The 18,790-nt window shown below is 43.1% G+C and overlaps 1 protein-coding gene across 1 annotated transcript in view; it reads right to left on the bottom strand.

The window, feature by feature from the left end:
• Positions 1-18,790, bottom strand: part of TMEM132E (transmembrane protein 132E) — a 1,213,499-nt gene that overhangs the window by 183,649 nt on the left and 1,011,060 nt on the right. The window contains exon 4 of the mRNA XM_030185882.1: positions 17,555-17,747. Within this exon, the coding sequence (XP_030041742.1) occupies positions 17,555-17,747 (193 nt within the window). The remainder of the gene's footprint in view (positions 1-17,554; positions 17,748-18,790) is intronic.

Here is an 18,790-nt window from a genome sequence, read left to right as displayed (position 1 = left end):
ATCTTTGCTTTTGCAGGGCTTTGACAAGCATGCACTTTAGAGGCAATATGGCCATGGTCCAGTCGCAAGGCTAACTATGCCAGGAATGGTAAGTCACAGAGCCATGGACCAGGAATGGAGCACTGTGCGCAGGCAGGGGGATAGCAGGATGCATCTGGTGGCATCTGATTTCCCCACCACCACCACGGGCCCCTTTTGATGGTTCAGGAGACTGCATGAGACGAAGTAGCAAGTGGGCAGTAAGTGCATGTCAGGATAGGGTAAGGTCTTGATTTTAATAGTCCAGACCTATCTAAGTTCTGGGGCTCAGACTCCCATCCCTGAGCCCAGACTGTGGCTGCGGGGTGCTACTCCATCGGTGTTCCACATTCTCCCCAACAGGCACGCAATACTAGTGCACCACTCAGGCCTTCAGCTGCGGTGCGGACAGTGTGAGGTCCTGTTTTTTCCACAAGCTGACAGTGTATATAAGTGAAAACATTCAAGCATTACTATGACAGTCTGACAGGGTGGGAGGATGGGGGTGGGTCGGAGGTATCTAACAGGGTGGGTGTGGATAGGTGAGGGGAGGGTGATCAACAGAGACATACAGCTTTATGGTTTATAATGGGCTAGGATCCCCAGATCCTTGTTAAGTCCTTTCTGTTGGGTGTTAAAATATTCAATCATTCTGACTTCAAAGGTCTTACGTTCTTGTATGGTTTTAAAGTTATCTTTGAGGATTCTCACTGTGAATATGTCTCTGTTGATCACCCTCCCCTCACCTATCCACACCCACCCTGTTAGAATATCAATGATATGCTTTGATGTCCCCATGCATACTTCCTACCCACCCCTCTCCTCCCACCCTGTCAGACTGTCATAGTAATGCTTGAATGTTTTCACTTATATACACTGTCAGCTAGCACATTTGCTTATTTTCGATCTGAGGAAGAAGGGCAACCTTCGAAAGCTAATCAAGAAATGTATTAAGTTATGTCCAATAAAAAAGGTATCATCTTATTTTCTTTTCCATGTTTTATTTTGTTTGATTTCTATTGATAACCTTAAGAGTGGACTAACACGGCTACCACACTCCTCTACTTAAGGTTTGCACCATAAATCAGTTTAGTCTCTAGAACCATTGAGAGCATTTTCAGATGAGTATAAATATTAGTTCCATAAATCATTTAAGCACATTCAATTTTACAAAGCACTAGATTCTTTAAACTTTCTTTTCTCCCGTCTTTCAGATTTCCAGAGACCTTCAAGGATCCCAACATGTAAGTTTTCCTCTACTCTTTTTTCTTCTTTTAGTTATCTCTCACTTATTGTTCAGGTTTCCTTTACTATTTTCTCTTATGTGCACTTTTTAAAATAGTTCCAGTCACTTAGCTGCTCTCTTTGTTTTCTCTCTCTGGCTCTCTTGAGCGGTGGGCGCCTTTTCTTTCAGGTGATGATCTCCAGCATCAACTTTCTTCCAGTCTTTTCCTAGTAACATGTTCTCACCAATACAGCTCCCTCCCAACTGCCAGCCTGAGCTGTTTGTCACTCTCCAGAGAGTTCCATCAGCATGTGGAATATTCAGCGCATGCGCACAGAATACTCAGATTCACGGCACTGCTCACTATCTCTACACCAGATCTAGAAGGAGCCAGGTAATCTTTTCAAATTTAACCCACAGGGTTACAATAATCTGCAACTCCTTGCCCTGGTCGGCCGCACAGCAACATTTACGAACCTGCTTGAGTGGCTTACTATATCCTGGAGGTTGGGTAATGATCTTATGTTATGTTATGCCCCCTACTAATAACATTTTGGGCAGCAACTAAAGTCATATTTCTTTCCACTGCAGTGCATATCCTAAACATCTTTGGGATGCTTTCATTACATTTACATGCTACTACCTGCTTTCCACTGTTCCACTTAATACTTAAAACAATTTATTTTGAACTGTTACACGTATTTGGTGCTACATATTTTTTCGTTATATAGCATTGCTGGATTGCTTGTGGGCTGCTGTGCCTGGTACAGGAAGTATTTCCCTGCAGCACATCCAGGCAACATGTAAGGGCAGCTCTTTCATCTTTGTTACCACTGTCTTGTGCAGGAAAAGTCACAGCTATTTGATACAGTATTATTAGACCACTAGTAAAAAAAGGCCCGTTTCTGACACAAATGAAATGGGCGTTAGCAAGGTTTTTCTCGGATTGTGTATGTTTGAGAGTGTATGTGAGAGTGACTGTGTGTGAGAGAGAGTGAATATGCGAGTGTGTCTGTGAGAGAGACAGTGTGTGTGTGAGAATGAGAGTGTGTGCAAGTGCGTATGTGAGACACAGTGTGAGAAAGAGTGTGTTTCACACAGATACAGTGTGTGCGAGAGAGAGAGTGTGTGTGTGAGACACAGACTCTGTGAGACTGAGTGTATGAGACCAAGAGTGTGTGAGTGACTGTGTGACACATAGAGAGTGAATGTGATACAGTGTGAGACATAGAGTGTGTGAGAGTGAGAGAGAAAGACATTGACTGTGAGAGAGAGAGAGTGTGTGTGTGACAGAGATAACTCTCCCCCCCCTCTCTGGTGTCAGGCCCCCCCCCCTCCCTCTCTCTTGTTTCAGCCCCCCCTCCTCTCTCTCTGGTGTCTGAGCGTTAGTGTGCAGGACGCTGAGCTCTGGCTGTGCTTCAAGGAACTGACCAATCCTATTTAATAGAATGCACCTCCAACATTCTGAAGCCGAGAAACCTCGTGTGGTTGGTCACTTCTGCTTGTGATGAACCCGGAAGTACGTGATGTCAATTCAGGAGATGGATACAGAGAGCAGGAATGCCTCAGCCATGCAGTCAGCTTCAGAATGTTGGAGGTGCGTTTTATATAGAGAGATTGCTATAGAATCCAGAAGTGACAACCTCCCCTCTTTTATGATGTCACAGTGTCATTGGAACGGCCATGTTGCATGTGACCTTTTGAAGCATGGCACATGCATAGTCCTGGTGAGACAATTTGTATGTGGCCAATTTGTGTAATAAATAACAACATGCATAATAGGACAGGATTTAACATCTAGGTATGTAACGCCACCTTCCTGTTAGGTACTTTCTGTCTGAAGTTACAATTATCTTTGGTGATCTCTGATGACATGTATCTTTGTTTACTCAAAGATATTTTACAGCATCCAGCTTATAATTGAAAAAGAAAAACGCCTATATTGCGACCCAAATCGGGAGATAGACGTTTATCTCACAAAAACGAATAAAGCGGTATAATCGAAAGCCGAATTTGGACGTTTTCAACTGCACTCCGTCGCGGATGCGGACAAAGTCGATGGGGGCGTGTCGAAGGCATGGTGAAGGCGGAACTGGGGCGTGGTTATCGGGCAATCAGAGATGGGCGCCTTTCGCCGATAATGGAAGAAAAATATGCGTTTTTAGCGAGAATTTAGGGCACTTTTCCTGGACCCTGTTTTTTCATGAATAAGGCCCCAAAAAGTGCCCTAAATGACCAGATGACCACTGGAGGGAATCGGGGATGACCTCCCCTGACTCCCCCAGTGGTCACAAACCCCCTCCCACCACAAAATATGCCATTTCACAACTTTTTATTTTCACCCTCAAATGTCATACCCACCTCCCTGGCAGCAGTATGCAGGTCACTGGAGCAGTTATTAGGGGGTGCAGTGGACTTCAGGCAGGTGGACCCAGGCCCATCCCCCCCTCACCTGTTACACTTGTGCTGGTAAATGGGAGCCCTCCAAACCGCCCCCCAAACCCACTGTACCCACATGTAGGTGCCCCCCTTCACCCCTTAGGGCTATAGTAATGGTGTAGACTTGTGGGCAGTGGGTTTTGAGGGGGATTTGGGGGGCTCAACACACAAGGGAAGGGTGCTATGCACCTGGGAGCTCTTTTACCTTTTTTTTTGTTTTTGTAAAAGTGCCCCCTAGGGTGCCCGGTTGGTGTCCTGGCATGTGAGGGGGACCAGTGCACTACGACTCCTGGCCCCTCCCACGAACAAATGCCTTGGATTTATTCGTTTTTGAGCTGGGCGCTTTCATTTTCCATTATCGCTGAAAAACAAAAACGCCCAGCTCACAAATTGTCGAATAAAACATGGACGTCTATTTTTTTCGAAAATACGGTTCGGTCCGCCCCTTCACGGACCCGTTCTCGGAGATAAACGCCCATGGAGATAGACGTTTTCGTTCAATTATGCCCCTCTATGTCACCTTCAAGCACCCATGGGAAGTGAAGCTCGTTTTAACTGCTGTCCATCCTAACGGGGTCAGATTATTATTTGAAGGCCATGTTAGTGATGTCAACAATTGCTCTGTTCGTCAGAGGTTTCCTGCACAATTCGGGAAGCCATGTGGTGAAGTTTCAAGTTACTACTTCCTTGTCAGGTTTATGCCTTATGGCAGAAATCACAGTCAAGTATGTTTTGCACGGATAAATGATTAAACTGTTACCTTGATATAGCAGTAGCTGCTGTATCTTTTGGAGATACACAGCTACAGTGTATCTTGGAGATACAGTACCTTGATTGCCGTAGTTAATCGCTTCTAGATTATAAAAGACACATTTAATAGTAATAGGTATCGGATTATTACAATACATACTCATGGTATTAGGTATGATATGCTTGCGCTATAAGTTAGAGATACATATTAACTGGCTATGCTTCTAATTAATCACTTCCTCCGGGATACATTTTAAATTACACACTTGATGATTATTGGGCCCGGTACACGCTTTCAGTAATAAAGTAATTAATTTTCTTGGTTGTATTCTTGACTCTTGTCTCTGGTTACAGAAGCAGCAGCAGCAGTCATCGGCGTCTTGTTAAATTTTCTTTGGCTGATGCTTATGATAGAGATTTGTTCGGGATTACTACCAGATGGAGGACGTACTAGTCAATGGGGTCGACACGGAAAAATGAATGAGCTACCTGCTAGCTTTATATAACAGCAGCTCCGGTGGTACAGAGACATAGTACCTTTATCTGTCTTTAATTAATCAATTTCTTTACAATTACATTATTAAATACATAGGTAATAGCATGGGGTAAAAGTATTATGCTCAGTGTGCATTTTAGAGATACCTTAACTTATCTCCAGTTAATTAATCATCTTCCCTTAAGGTTGGATTGTTTACTGTTTATATTACAGATACATTTGCCTTTTAGTAATTACTAGTTCCTTGTATTTCATTATCAAAGATAGTTTTAATATTAATGGGTATGTTAATCACTTTCCCTAGGGTTATATCATTAGAAAGCCCTTAGGGTTATATCATTAGAAAGCATTCTTACGATTTGGGGAATGGTATACACTTTTCAGTTGTGAATTAATTGGTTTTCCTTGGTGTTGTACTATACCTAGGAAGCGGTGGCATCTAGTGGGGTCTTACTACTTCTTCCTATACCAAGGCTTTATGGGCAGTATCTTCACAACCTTTGCAGGATACAAATGCTGAACACCAGAGGTTTGTATTGGTGTTCTGAAGTACTTTTATTTTGACTTATTTCACATCAGCGCGCATTGGGGTATTTCACATAACATGTTGCATACACTTCGAATTTCACTACATTCCTCTTTGGTAAGATAGGGGGGAGCCTCATGGTTTTCTGTAGGCTGCTTCCCACCTTAGGTTCTTCACTTCAACGAATGCTATGGTTCCTCCAAGTTGTTGAATGTTGACTTGCTGCTTACCTTACTTCGGTACATTGTGGCTTAACTTAACATAACAAAGCAATTTGGTTACTACTACTACTTAGCATTTCTATAGCGCTGCCAGGGTTACGCAGCGCTGTACAAGTTTAGCATGGGGAAGGACAGTCCCTGCTCAAGAGAGCTACAGTAGTATAACTTAACATAACTGAATGGTATTATTTCATACGCATCAGAGTGCTTGGCTTTTCAGGGAGCTTCTCACATGACTACTTTAAGCTATGCAGTCATGATTAGTTTCAAGCATCTTACTGCTGGCAGGTGTCTACAACAGGCCACGAATTGGCTGGGAAACATTAAAACAGCTGATTTGGATTGCCGTTTGCATCTACGTTAATAGCATAGATTCAGCCATAGCAGGGAGGTTGGGGTAAACAAATCGTCCGTTAACCGGGTTATAGAGAACAGGAAAATGAGCATGCAAATAAAACAGATACTTAGAACTCACACTCCACTGCTAAGGATAACAATTCCAGGCAAAGAATAACTTTCCTGCCATCTCGGCGCGGCCACTTCAGTATGTGCTTACCACACTGACAGAATACATGTGCAGTCGGAATTCAACATGGCCACATATTCCCGTATATCCAAGCATGTGTTGGATCATGAACGGTAGTTGGCGAATGTAAAATTATGCTCAGCATGGAGACCTGTAAGCACCCCGTTCAGCACAAGGAGTATTGGAAAGAAGTGGAGTATTCCACCCTTTCCCCTACCTATCGTTTCATAGGCAATTTATTTTCACTCAGCAGGCATGATATATAGAATCTAATCCATAGAGTCTGTGATATATATATATACATTGAATGGTGACCCAAAATAAAAATGCATAAAGACTTGAAAATGTGAAAACAGAACTAGACAGAAGAAAAGATTATAAAGAAAAGTGCCAAAGACAAACCAAAAATATATATGTGAGCTCCAAGATAATGAACGAAAAGGGTCATAGCACAACATGCCGATGTGTCTGATAAAATTAGTGCTGACAGGACAATAATAAACTGCGACTAAGGAATGAAATATAAAACACAATTAAAACCAAGCTTGCAAAGTATGTCAAAGAACAGGCATAATAACTGAATAGAAATGAACAGTGTGGCACCCAGAGCTGTCTAAAAAAAGAAAACTATTTAAAAAAACATGAAAACAAAAAGGCGGAGTATAAAAATTCAATGTGCACCACTGTCTTACACAGTATATTCAGCTATGGAGCCTCAATGGATTTATTTTAAAAACACTGTCCTTTAAAATGCCAAGCGCAGGATGCTAACAATGACGTGAAGCCAAGACATATCAGCGGGAAAGAACAGGAATGCAAGTTATAAACAGTCTAAAAATTAGGCTCTGACACATTTTTTTCAGTGGGTTATGCAATCGACACTTTGTGTGAGGAGTAGCCTAGTGGTTAGTGCAGCAGACTTTGATCCTGGGGAGCTGGGTTCGATTCCCACTGCAGCTCCTTGTGACTCCATTGCCCCTGGTACAAAATAAGTACCTGAATATATGTAAACCGCTTTGAATGTATTTGCAAAACCCCCAGAAAGGTGGTATATCAAGTCCCATTAACAAGATTCCAGGCACAATCTCAAAGAGTAGCAACATTCCATGTAGAACCCCAAAGAACAGCAAGATTCCGGAATCCCAAAGAGAAAGGAGTGGAGGAATAGCCTAGTGAGTGGTTAATACCGTGGACTTTGATCCCAGCTCCTTGTATATAGTACGTAAATAGCTTTGAATGTAATTGCAAAAACCTCAGAAAGGCGGTATATCAAGTCCCATGTCCCTTTCCCTATTTGAGATTCTAGATGGAATGTTGCTAGTGGAGGAGTAGCCTAGTGGTTAGTGCAGTGGACTTTGTTCCTGGGGAACTGAGTTCGATTCCCACTGCAACTCCTTGTGACTCTGGGCAAGTCACTTAACCCTCCATTGCCCCTGGTACAAAATAAGTACCTGAATATATGTAAACCGCTTTGAATGTAGTTGCAAAAACCACAGAAAGGTGGTATATCAAGTGCCATTAACAAGATTCCATGCACAATCTCAAAGAGTAGCAACATTCCATGTAGAACCCCAAAGAACAGCAAGATTCCGGAATCCCAAAGAGAAAGGAGTGGAGGAGTAGCCTAGTGAGTGGTTAATACAGTGGACTTTGATCCCAGCTCCTTGTATCTAGTTTGTAAATAGCTTTGAATGTAATTGCAAAAACCCCAGAAAGGCGGTATATCAAGTCCCATGTCCCTTTCCCTATTTGAGATTCTAGATGGAATGTTGCTACTATTGAGATTCTGTTGCTACTATTTGAGATTCTACAGATCAGCAATGTGGCTGCGCAGGCTTCTGTTTCTGTGAGTCCGCCCTCATAAATTGCTTTGAATATCGACCTCCGTATATTTAGGCAACCTATTTGCCACATTAAAAACCATATATATTTATGCGACTTAACCTCTTAAAAATGTCTAAATAAAAACATTTTCAACAATCTTCGAAAAGTCATATAATTAGATTCTCTCCTAATATCAGTTGGTAAATCGTTCCAGTGTATAGCTGCCAAATATGCAAATGTACTAGAAAAAAACCTTTTTATAGACCACCTTTCTAGGATGCAGAAATTGTAAAATTAAAAACCATCTAGATCCAAGGGAAATATTCGTAGAGGACAATGTAATTAAACCAGACATATATACTAAACAACAAAGTTTAAAAATAACTCGCACTTACATTAGCAACCAGTGCGATTGCACCAGCAATGGGGTACTCTATCAAATTTAGATCTAAAAATCAATCGAGCAGTAGTATTTAACAGAGTTTGAAGTTTTTTAGTTACTACATCCTTACATCCACTGTAAATAATATTACAGCTTGGAGAAGAGACGGCTGAGGGGAGACATGATAGAGGTATATAAAATAATGAGTGGAGTGGAACAGGTGGATGTGAAGCGTCTGTTTACGCTTTCCAAAAATACTAGGACTAGGGGGCATGCGATGAAACTACAATGTAGCAAATTTAAAACAAATCGGAGAAAATATTTCTTCACCCAATGTGTAATTAAACTCTGGAATTCGTTGCCGGAGAAAGTGGTGAAGGCGGTTAGCTTAGCAGAGTTTAAAAAGGGGTTGGACGGTTTCCTAAAGGACAAGTCCATAAACCGCTACTAAACAGACTTGGAAAACTCCAAAATTCCAGGAATAACATGTATAGAATGTTTGTACGTTTGGGAAGCTTGCCAGGTGCCCTTTGCCTGGATTGGCCGCTGTCGTGGACAGGATGCTGGGCTCGATGGACCCTTGGTCTTTTCCCAGTATGGCATTACTTATGTACTTATGTACAATACTCAATACGTGACAATATCATGGCTTGCGCAACTGATCATAACACTTCAGGACTAAAACTAGACCTTACACGACGACGACGGAGTGCCCCACAATACTTTAAATACCTTACTAGCTATAGCCTGTACTTGCTCTTCAAATGAAAGATATTTATCAAAAAACACTGCCAAGATTTTAAGGGAGGACTCCAATGGGAAGTTAACATTGTCAATTCATAGCTCTCCTCCTTTCCCATATTAAATTTATTCCCAAACAATATGAGCTTCGTTTTATCCCTATTCATTGTAAACCTGAAGGTAGTTGCCCATCCTTCTAGGCACAATGTTATAGAAAAGGATTTTCTATGCACCCAACTGCCATTAATTGCACTCCAGCATTTATACCAGGTTTTGGGAAGCATAAATGCTGGTACCCAAAGTTACATGAGCTTCACAAACAAACCCAATGTCCCATCAATTTATAATTTTTTAAATACTATTAGAGCAGGTTCCAATATGTTAAGCCACAGCCTCAGTGGCGACTCGTTCACAAGAGCCAGAATCATAGGAGCCAACTTTTCAAAATGATTGGGAGTGCTGAAATTATTATTATTTTTTTTACAAGTGGTGCATTCCCCCCTCCTCTCCTCCTCCCCCTCCCTCTTATCCTCCCCCTCCCTCTCTCTCCGAGTTCCAGGCCCCCCTCTCCTCCGAGTTCCAGCCTGGCCCCCTCTCCTCCGAGTACCAGCCCCTCCCTCCAAGTTCCAGGCCCCCCTTCTTCCCTTCGAGTTCCAGGCCCCCTCCCTCCCTCCGAGTTCCAGGCCTCCTCCCGAATTCCAGGCCCCCTCCCTCCCTCCCTCTCCGAGTGCTAGCCCGACCTGCACTACCCGCCCTCTTCTCCTAGTTCTCCGCCTGCCCCTCGCCTTCCTGCGTGCCGCCCAGAATTTAAAAGTTCGTACCTTGGGGTCCAGCAGCAGCAGTGAAAGGCGAGCAGAGCTGAGATAGAAAGGAAGGAGGCTGAAACGCCGAGCCTGCTTGCCTTTCACTGCTGCCGCCGGACCCCGAGGTAAGAACTTTTAAATTCTGGGTGGCACGCAGGAAGGTGAGGGGCAGGCAGAGGACTGGGAGAAGAGGGCGGGAAGCAGATCGGGCTAGCACTCGGAGTCGGAGGAGAGGAGAGGGAGGGAGGGGGGCTGGGAACTTCCGTTCCGGGACTTCCAGCGGGTCAAATATTACGCACACCATGTAAGAACTGTATATAATGAACATACTTAGGGCTGTCCAAAAACAGGTCAAGAAGCCTGAAGCTGTCAGCCAGGCCTAAAAATCATACCCTCTGTGTGACCCACAGGCTCATGAGCTCTTGTGACAGGCTTGCAGAAAGAAGAACATGAAGCAATTTTCCATGCAAGGTGTTTACTAAAGAAGGTGGTTAGGGGCTTTTTGCAGATATAATGACTGGAACATAGACAAATGGTTGCTGGCAAAATGGACCATGCTATTGGAACATTGATAAATGATGACTGGCGAAATGGAACATGCTAATCAGTATGATGTTGCTTTAGCCCTTACCAATAATCTTGATCAGTGTCGTCTGAACTAATAATTATCTACATTGTGGTCGGAATTTATGCTAATGAACTGATTGGAGCTGTATAATTGTAGAAGAGTATAAAATATGATAGATGACAAGACAGAAATGGAGAAGTACTCAGAGATAGTACTCCTGTGCAGCTTTGTTATAACTCTCCCATGAGAAAAGAACTGTAGTTTATCATCTTGCTTGGTAAGTAATAAAAAAAAGAATATTTTCTCATCTTTGCGTGGCCTTCCCTTCTTCTCTCCCTAACTGTATGAGTGTGTGGAACATTCTATTGGGTTGGGGAGGGCAGAAGAATTAACAGAACATTTATAAATTATAAATCGATGGGACGTTGGGTTTGTTTGTGAAGCTCATGCTCATTTGGATTGCCCCCGTCCATTAAAGTTGAAATCTTTAGGTTTGGCCAAATAAATAGGTATCCAAAGGAATCGTTTTACTAAGGTGCACTGAAAAATGACCTGTGCTGTTGTAGACGTGTGTATTGGACACGCGCAGGTCCATTTTTCAGCGCACCTGCAAAAAAAGGCCGTTTTCTGGCCGAAAATGGACATGTGGCAAAATGAAAATTGGCACGCGTCCATTTTGGGTCTGAAAGCTTACCACCACCCATTCACCTAACGGCAAGGTCTCATGTGTTAACTGGGTGATAATCGTCAGCGTGCGTACAATGCTGAGTACCGCTCGGTTAGTGCCATGTGCCAAAAAATAAAATCTATTTTCCAGCGTGCGTACTGGACATGCGTAAAAAATGAAATTACTGCCCGGGCAGTAGTTCCAAATTGTTGCGCGTTTGGCACGTGTAGGCACTTATGTGGCTTAGTAAATGGGCCCCTAAGTTAGGCATGCGCCATTGCAGAATACTATATTAGTACGGATCTTCCCAGCACCTTATTTTGGGTGCCATTTATAGAATCCCCCCTATCTGTGCATCTAGTATTCATTTGTCCATTGCTTCACAGTGCTGCATAATAATTTACAAAGCAATAGGTAAACAGAGTAGATACTCATTGAAAATTAATGGAATTTTGCTCCTAGTCATGCCACTCAGGAAAGAATTAACTCGAACCACACAAGCTCTTGAAAAACAGGTTAACAACCTAACTTTAAACAATCCTTATTCTGAAATGCAGCTAGAACAATAGTACAGAGTTAGCTATGAACCATCACCAAAGAGAACTATGGTTTAATATTCAAAATGATCTAACCAGGCAGGAGAGGCCCCCACCTAATTAAGTCACGCTGGTCAGCCTAACCTCTAATATTCAGAGGCACTTCACAGTGCTGGTGTCTGGTTGGCTAACTGAGCATGCTGGATCACATATGATGGCTCATGGTTTATTTCTCTTGACGTACTGCCTTTTGCAAACAATGCATCAAAGCGGTTTACTATATATATATATTAAACAGAGACAGAAACGCCATCAGTTAAAATACAGGAAAAAAAAAAGAGATAGAGCAGGCAATACAAGAAAATATTAAAACTACGGCTGTACTGAATATTGGCTCTCTAGTACCCCAGATGCATTATTCGTACTCAGTCACATACGAATAATGCATTCAGGACACTAGAGGGCTGAATATTTGCTACAGCCCTAATTAAAACTAATATAGACAAAGCCATTTACCTCAAACTCCAGAACATCCACAACTACAGATAAGCCTGCCCTCCAAAAATAGGTTTTAAGTGCCAATTTGAATTTTACTAATGAGGCTTCTATATGAAATGATACCGGCAAGGCATTCCATAGAAGAGGAGCTACACAAAAAAAGACAGAATGCCGAGCTGATTCTTTCAAGATGCACTAATGATCTGTGTGTGTAGGGGGGGGGGGGGGGGGGGGGGGGGGGGGCTTTTACATAGCAGTGGTAAGCCCGTGGGCTAACTGCAAGCTAAAACAGAACTACCACCAGCCCAACGCGGCCGTCAGCGGTAGTGCTGGCTGACGTCTGATGTAACTTGCGTGAGGGCGGGACACAGGGAGGGATGGGCCGAAGGGAGACGATCTGCAGATTGCCGCTGCTGCGCTTCTTTCACACGTAGCGAGGTCGAGGTGAGGCGCTATGATTTGAATTCAGGGGGCCCGGCCCGGTGGTGGACGGAGGGGGGGGGCGGCGATGACAACAACCTCGGGGGCGGGGGCAGGGCCCCGGGGGTGGTCCAGTCTCTTGGCGGCCCTGGCTACAACCCTGTACCTGCTATAGGACAGGTTACATCTAAGGCAGAGGGGGAATTCATTTAGGGGTCCTTTTACTAAGGTACGCTGAAAACTGGACGGCACTGGTGTAGACGCATGTATTGGACACGCGCAGGTTCATTTTTCAGTGCACCTGCATAAAAGACCTTTTTGGGGGGGGGGGGGGGCTGAAAATGAAAATTGGCGCACTTCCATTTTGGGCCTGAGACCTTACTGCCACCCATTGACTTAGCAATAAGGTCTCACGCGTTAACTAGGCAGTAATCATCAGAGCGCGCACAATGCCGATTACTGCCCAGTTAGCACCGCGTGCTGGAAATTTTCTGGCGTGTGTAGTGGGCGCGCATAAAAAATGAAATTACCACCCTGGCCACATGGTAGCCATGCAGTAGTTCCAAATTGGCGCATGTTGGGTGCGTGTAGGCACCTGCGCAGCTTAGTAACGCAGACTCCGAACTGGATTCAGCCTCTCAACTCCAGCACGTCGGCCACGGCGAACGAAGAACTTGAAAGACGTCACCTCGGGTTGGCTGGCGGGGGTTGGGGTCCCACGCAAGCTGAAGAAATATTTTTAAAGGCCCAGGAGGAAGCGAACCTCGGAGCAAAAGTAAGAAACGGCAGTGGGGAGGGCTGGCGGCGGGAGGGGGGGGAGGAGAGAGTCGTTGGTGGCAGTGGGGGGCTCCGGTAATGGCGGGGGGGGGGGGGCTAAAATGTGCCCCCTCCCTCTGGCTCTGGACCCCCCTACCGCCGGAGGCCAGATACGCCTCTGGGTACACCACGTCATTGAATATAACCTATGTGAGGAAGTCTATAAGATGCTGCCCCTCTCCCTTGACAGCACTCCCTCAGTGTCAGAGCCACCTTAAAACTTACAGTCCTGCCCAGGTGACAAGTGACACGGGAGTGGGTCGGATACACCTCTACGGACTATGTGTGAAGTGCAATTGCTACAATCAGGTAGGCCAAGCTCCACTTGAAACCTTACAAAAATTACAGTGGTAGCTTTGAGGAAACAAGCCAGGGTCAACTAAAGTGTGCTGCTGTCCTGAGAGGCAGTAAGGTACACAGCGGCCCTGCAGGAGCAGACTACACCATTGTTACTCCATATTATTGGATTGAGCCACCTAAGGAGATTCATAGGGAGGCAGATGTTAAAAAATTCAAGGTTTTGGCTTTCCCAGAGGAGCCTGCTGAGGGTTTGCAAATAATAATTGTGTAATAACTTTGACTGATGTATTTTAATCTTTTAATTGATTTGATTAAGAAATTTGTATGGGGTTGAATGTGATCTTCTGTTTGTGTTAGGCTTTCCCATTGATTGTTGACGTTCTGTTAATGGTATTGTTTTACTATAATGTAAACCGCTTTGTTCTATATAGTTTAAGTGGTATATTAAGCTTAATAACCATCAACATTTATAGGCTTGTTGTATGTTGCCTTTTTCTCTTACCTGTGGATGGAACAGGACCACTGACCTAATAGCTTTAAAAATTGTTATTTTCCTTCCCCTGCAAGTGTTGTGTGGCCCTGTCTTACCACAGCGTAGATCTGGATAATGAGGTTGAAACAGAAAACGTTTTATTGGGCAGAAATGAAATAAACCAATTGTACACAGTGCCTACAATTCCTAAATTGCTCAATCTGACCAGCGGTAAATTATGATTCACCAAATCAAAGGTGCTGTTAAGTCCAGTGAGATCACTAATGTGCCCCTCTATGGTCAAAGCGAATCTCATTAACAAATTAAGCAAGTATAGTTTTGGTACTATGAGAAGGATAGATGGAGAACATTGAGATCTTCTACATGCCTAGATAGTCAAAGTCACTGGTTCAAAGACTCTTCGGTAGGAGAACTGAGAGATTTAGGGCTGGACGTTTCTTTGTCACCTCCGGTTCTCAATCCGCCGCCTCCATCTCAGCTAGTGATTCCTCCGTCGGGAAGCGATGTAGGAGGTACCCTCGAAAGGGGCGCTGAGCAGATGAGTTCCAGCAGAGGATTGGGTTCTTCGAGCCCACTCAACCAACTTAAGGTGCCACTAGTGAAGCCGACAACGGTTACCTTAGAGAGCATCTGGGAGGCGTTACAACAACTCGACACCAAATTGACCAGCACAACAGAGGAAATTGCTTCGTTAGTAAGTACTGTTGATTTATTTTCTAAATCGTTAGAAGCCATAAAAAAAGATTCTTACAATCAAACCAATGAAATAAAGGAAGAGGTAAAGAAATTACAAGAATTTTCAACTTTATCTATTAAGGACAAGAATTGGACGCACAGGAAAATAGAACAAATTGAAAATTATAATCGCAGATTGAATTTGCGATTTCTTAATTTTCCTGTGTTTATGGGGATTTCCCCTCTAGACGCCTTTAAGAAATACCTAATAGAAAACTTAAAGTATTCTTCAGAACATATTCCTCCAGTTAATCGAGTATATTATATAATGAATAAAAAAAAATCGGATGAAGCTTTAAATATGGAACAACAGACTGAAAAAGAAAAAAAATCAAGACCAATTGAACTTAACGGATATTCTAGAATCTTCCTCATTTGAAATTTTGGAACGTAAGACTTTAATAGCCTCTTTCATTTTTGAACAAGATTTAGAAGCGATTAAGCGATTATACTTTAGAAATTCTCAACTTCAGTTTTATGGCGAAAAGATTTAGATTTATATGGACGTTACAAAGCAAACGCAAGATAGAAGAAGACTTTTCTTGACTTTAAGGAAAGAGGTTTTGGCTATAGGAGCCTCATTTCATCTTAATAACCCCTGTAAATGTGTGGTAAAATATATTGGGCTCAAATACATATTTTTTGATCCAGAACACTTAAAGAACTTTATAAATGATAAGAAGCTGAGATCAAATTGATGTCCAAATTGAGAATATGAATAATTAGTCTGTGTGGGTGCAAAGCATTTCTTTGATTTCATACCTAATTTATCTCCTGAAGAATGTTTAAACTCTTCCCTCACTTTTCAAGGTCTAAAGAAGACTAGTACTACAATATTCTTTGTTATAATTTTTCTTTCACATACTGTATATTTAATTTTCCTTAAGTATTTCAATGGCTTATTGTAATACTAGTAAAAAAGCCCCGTTTCTGATGCAAATGAAACGGGGGCTAGCAATGTTTTCTTCTGTGTGCATGTGGGAGTGTGTGTGTCCCTGCCCTCTGGCCTCTCTCCCCTCCCCCCTCTGAGTCCTTCACTGTTACAGAGCCAGGGATTTGATTTCGTGCTCTGCTGTTTTCCTTCAACTGACTGTGTTACAGAGAGGGCGGGGCAGACACTCATAGGGAAACCGGATATCTCGCCCCCTTCACACTTCCGGCTGGAGGCTTCATAGAACGTTGGTGTTGCCTTTTATATAGAGAGATAGTAAAAAAGCCCCGTTTCTGATGCAAATGAAACGGGGACTAGCAATGTTTTCTTCTGTGTGCATGTGGGAGTGTGTGTGTCCCTGCCCTCTGGCCTCTCTCCCCTCCCCCCTCTGAGTCCTTCACTGTTACAGAGCCAGCGATTTGATTTCGTGCTCTGCTGTTTTCCTTCACTGACTGTGTTACAGAGAGGGCGGGGCAGACACTCATAGGGAAACCGGGTATCTCGCCCCCTTCACACTTCCGGCTGGAGGCTTCATAGAACGTTGGTGTTGCCTTTTATATAGAGAGATATAGAAATATTTAAGTCTGATTTTCTCTTCAAGTGTAATACTTGTAATTATATTCTAAAGCATAAATAAAAAAAAAAACCCCCAAAGACTGATCATATATGAGTCAAGGGATATTGCGATGTGGATGATTCTTGGTTATTTTGGGAAGCTTGAATATCTGAATGTTGAAGAGCTGATGTAAGCGGATAACCTTGTCATGGAAAAATGTTTGTAACGCCTCAGCAGAGGGTACAGGGATAGTGGATGATTTGTTCTCAGCGGATGTTAGATCTGACATCCCTGAGAATAGTTTTTTAGGTTTATTAACAGAGTTGAGGATTCTTGACGTATAATAAGCCTTTCTTAATTTCTAAGCAATAAGATCTACAGATCTTTTTATATAAATTTAGGGATTCCTCTGATTTAAATTTAAATTTCCACTTAAGTACTGGGGTCCTGCACTAAATAGCGGCTGTAGGCAGATACATTCCAGGTAATGCCAAACACCTAGGTACCTGCAACCCTGATATAACGCTCCCCACACAAATCTGGATATAATGCGATCACGTCTTGGCTCCCCCCCCTTTTTAACATACAGCTCCTCTGTCGGTAATGTCTAGCTACACCCCAACTCCTGTGCCTACATGAAAAACACTCCAGCCAATGTCTAGCATTGTCAAGGTGGACCCACTCCTGGTGTAAAAAAAACTTTGTGTGAGCTCTGTCTACACAGCTGAAGGCAGCTCTCAGTGCTGGTGTAAAAGCAACTTCAGGTGAGCTCTGGCTATGTGACCCCACATTTAACAAGATGGTATTTTATGGAATCCAATCGTCGCGTTATATCGGGGTTCCGCTGTAGTCAGTGCTGGTATCTGGATAGGTTCTGGCACTGAATATCCATGAATAATTCTGCTGACAAACATGGGCTGAATATTGGTTGGTATAGAAGTAGAAAAGGTGCCTTTACGCTAATGACAAAGCGCTGGCCCCCTTGCTGTTTCTATACGCAAAGTCCACCACAGTAATAACAACGGCATTTTGCTGCTAGCCTTGGAGAAATGAAATATCCCAAACCTAAGAGAAGATACTCACCATAGCCAAGGGTACTATGGCCCGAATGTCTTTCTGGATGACGGTCAGTTCTGTCACTACTTTCTCTAGGTCAGGTGGTGGATTTCTTCCACGGTAGTCAATATGCCACATGATGCGCCGAGTCACAGACTGGCTAGTGAAATTTTCCATCTCAAAGTCAAGTTGCATGATCTCATAAGAGGTATCCCTGTTCCTGAGGGGGGAAAAAAAAATATATATATATATATGTCAAGAACATTGCTCAGTAATGTCTATTACTGCGTTCTCTTCAAGACCTCTTCATAAGCAAGATGAACTTTAGATCATGTTATTTATGTTTATCAATTTGTCAGACCCCTATCATCAGAGACATCAAAGTAGTAAATATAATTATAAAGAAAATAAAAAGTAAACAGCTAATTAAAAAAAAGTAGCCACATAGGAGCACAAACATAAAAATTAAATTAAAAACCACACCCTTAATTACAAAACATTAAGAGGGAGATTCTATATCTGGAGCCTAAAAAATTGGTGCTGAAATCAGTGCCAACTAAGGGGCCCTTTTACTAAGTCGCATAAGTATCTACGTGCGCCAAAATGGAGTTACCGCGTGTCTGTTGCGGTGATTTCATTTTTAGCGTGCATCCGATACACACGTCCGAAAAATAATTCTTATTTTCAGAAGCGTGTATTGGACGCGTGCCAAGTGACATTTGACACGCGTAGGTCATTACTGCCCAGTTACCGCATGAGTCTTTACCGCTAGGTCAATGGCTGGTGATAAGGTCGCAGACCCAAAAGTACTCCACCATAACCACACCATACTACACTCTTCCTATTTCAGAAAACCTGAAAATTCTTGGAGTCACCATTGACCGAAACCTCACACTCGATACCCACGCGAAGAACACGACGAAAAAGATGTTCTACTCAATGTGGAAACTCAAAAGAGTAAAACCTTACTTCCCGAGAAACATCTTCCGTACCCTGGCACAGTCAATGGTAATAAGTCATTTGGACTACTGTAACACATTGTACGCTGGCTGTAAAGAACAGACTATTAAAAAACTCCAAACAGCCCAGAATACAGCAGCCAGACTCATAAGTACATAAGTACATAAGTAGTGCCATACTGGGAAAGACCAAAGGTCCATCTAGCCCAGCATCCTGTCACCGACAGTGGCCAATCCAGGTCAAGGGCACCTGGCACGCTCCCCAAACGTAAAAACATTCCAGACAAGTTGTACCTAAAAATGA

The sequence above is a fragment of the Microcaecilia unicolor genome, chromosome 13 (assembly GCF_901765095.1).
Source record: "Microcaecilia unicolor chromosome 13, aMicUni1.1, whole genome shotgun sequence".
Classification (NCBI taxonomy): Eukaryota; Metazoa; Chordata; class Amphibia; order Gymnophiona; family Siphonopidae; genus Microcaecilia; species Microcaecilia unicolor.
This window is presented reverse-complemented; position numbering and strand designations above follow the sequence as displayed.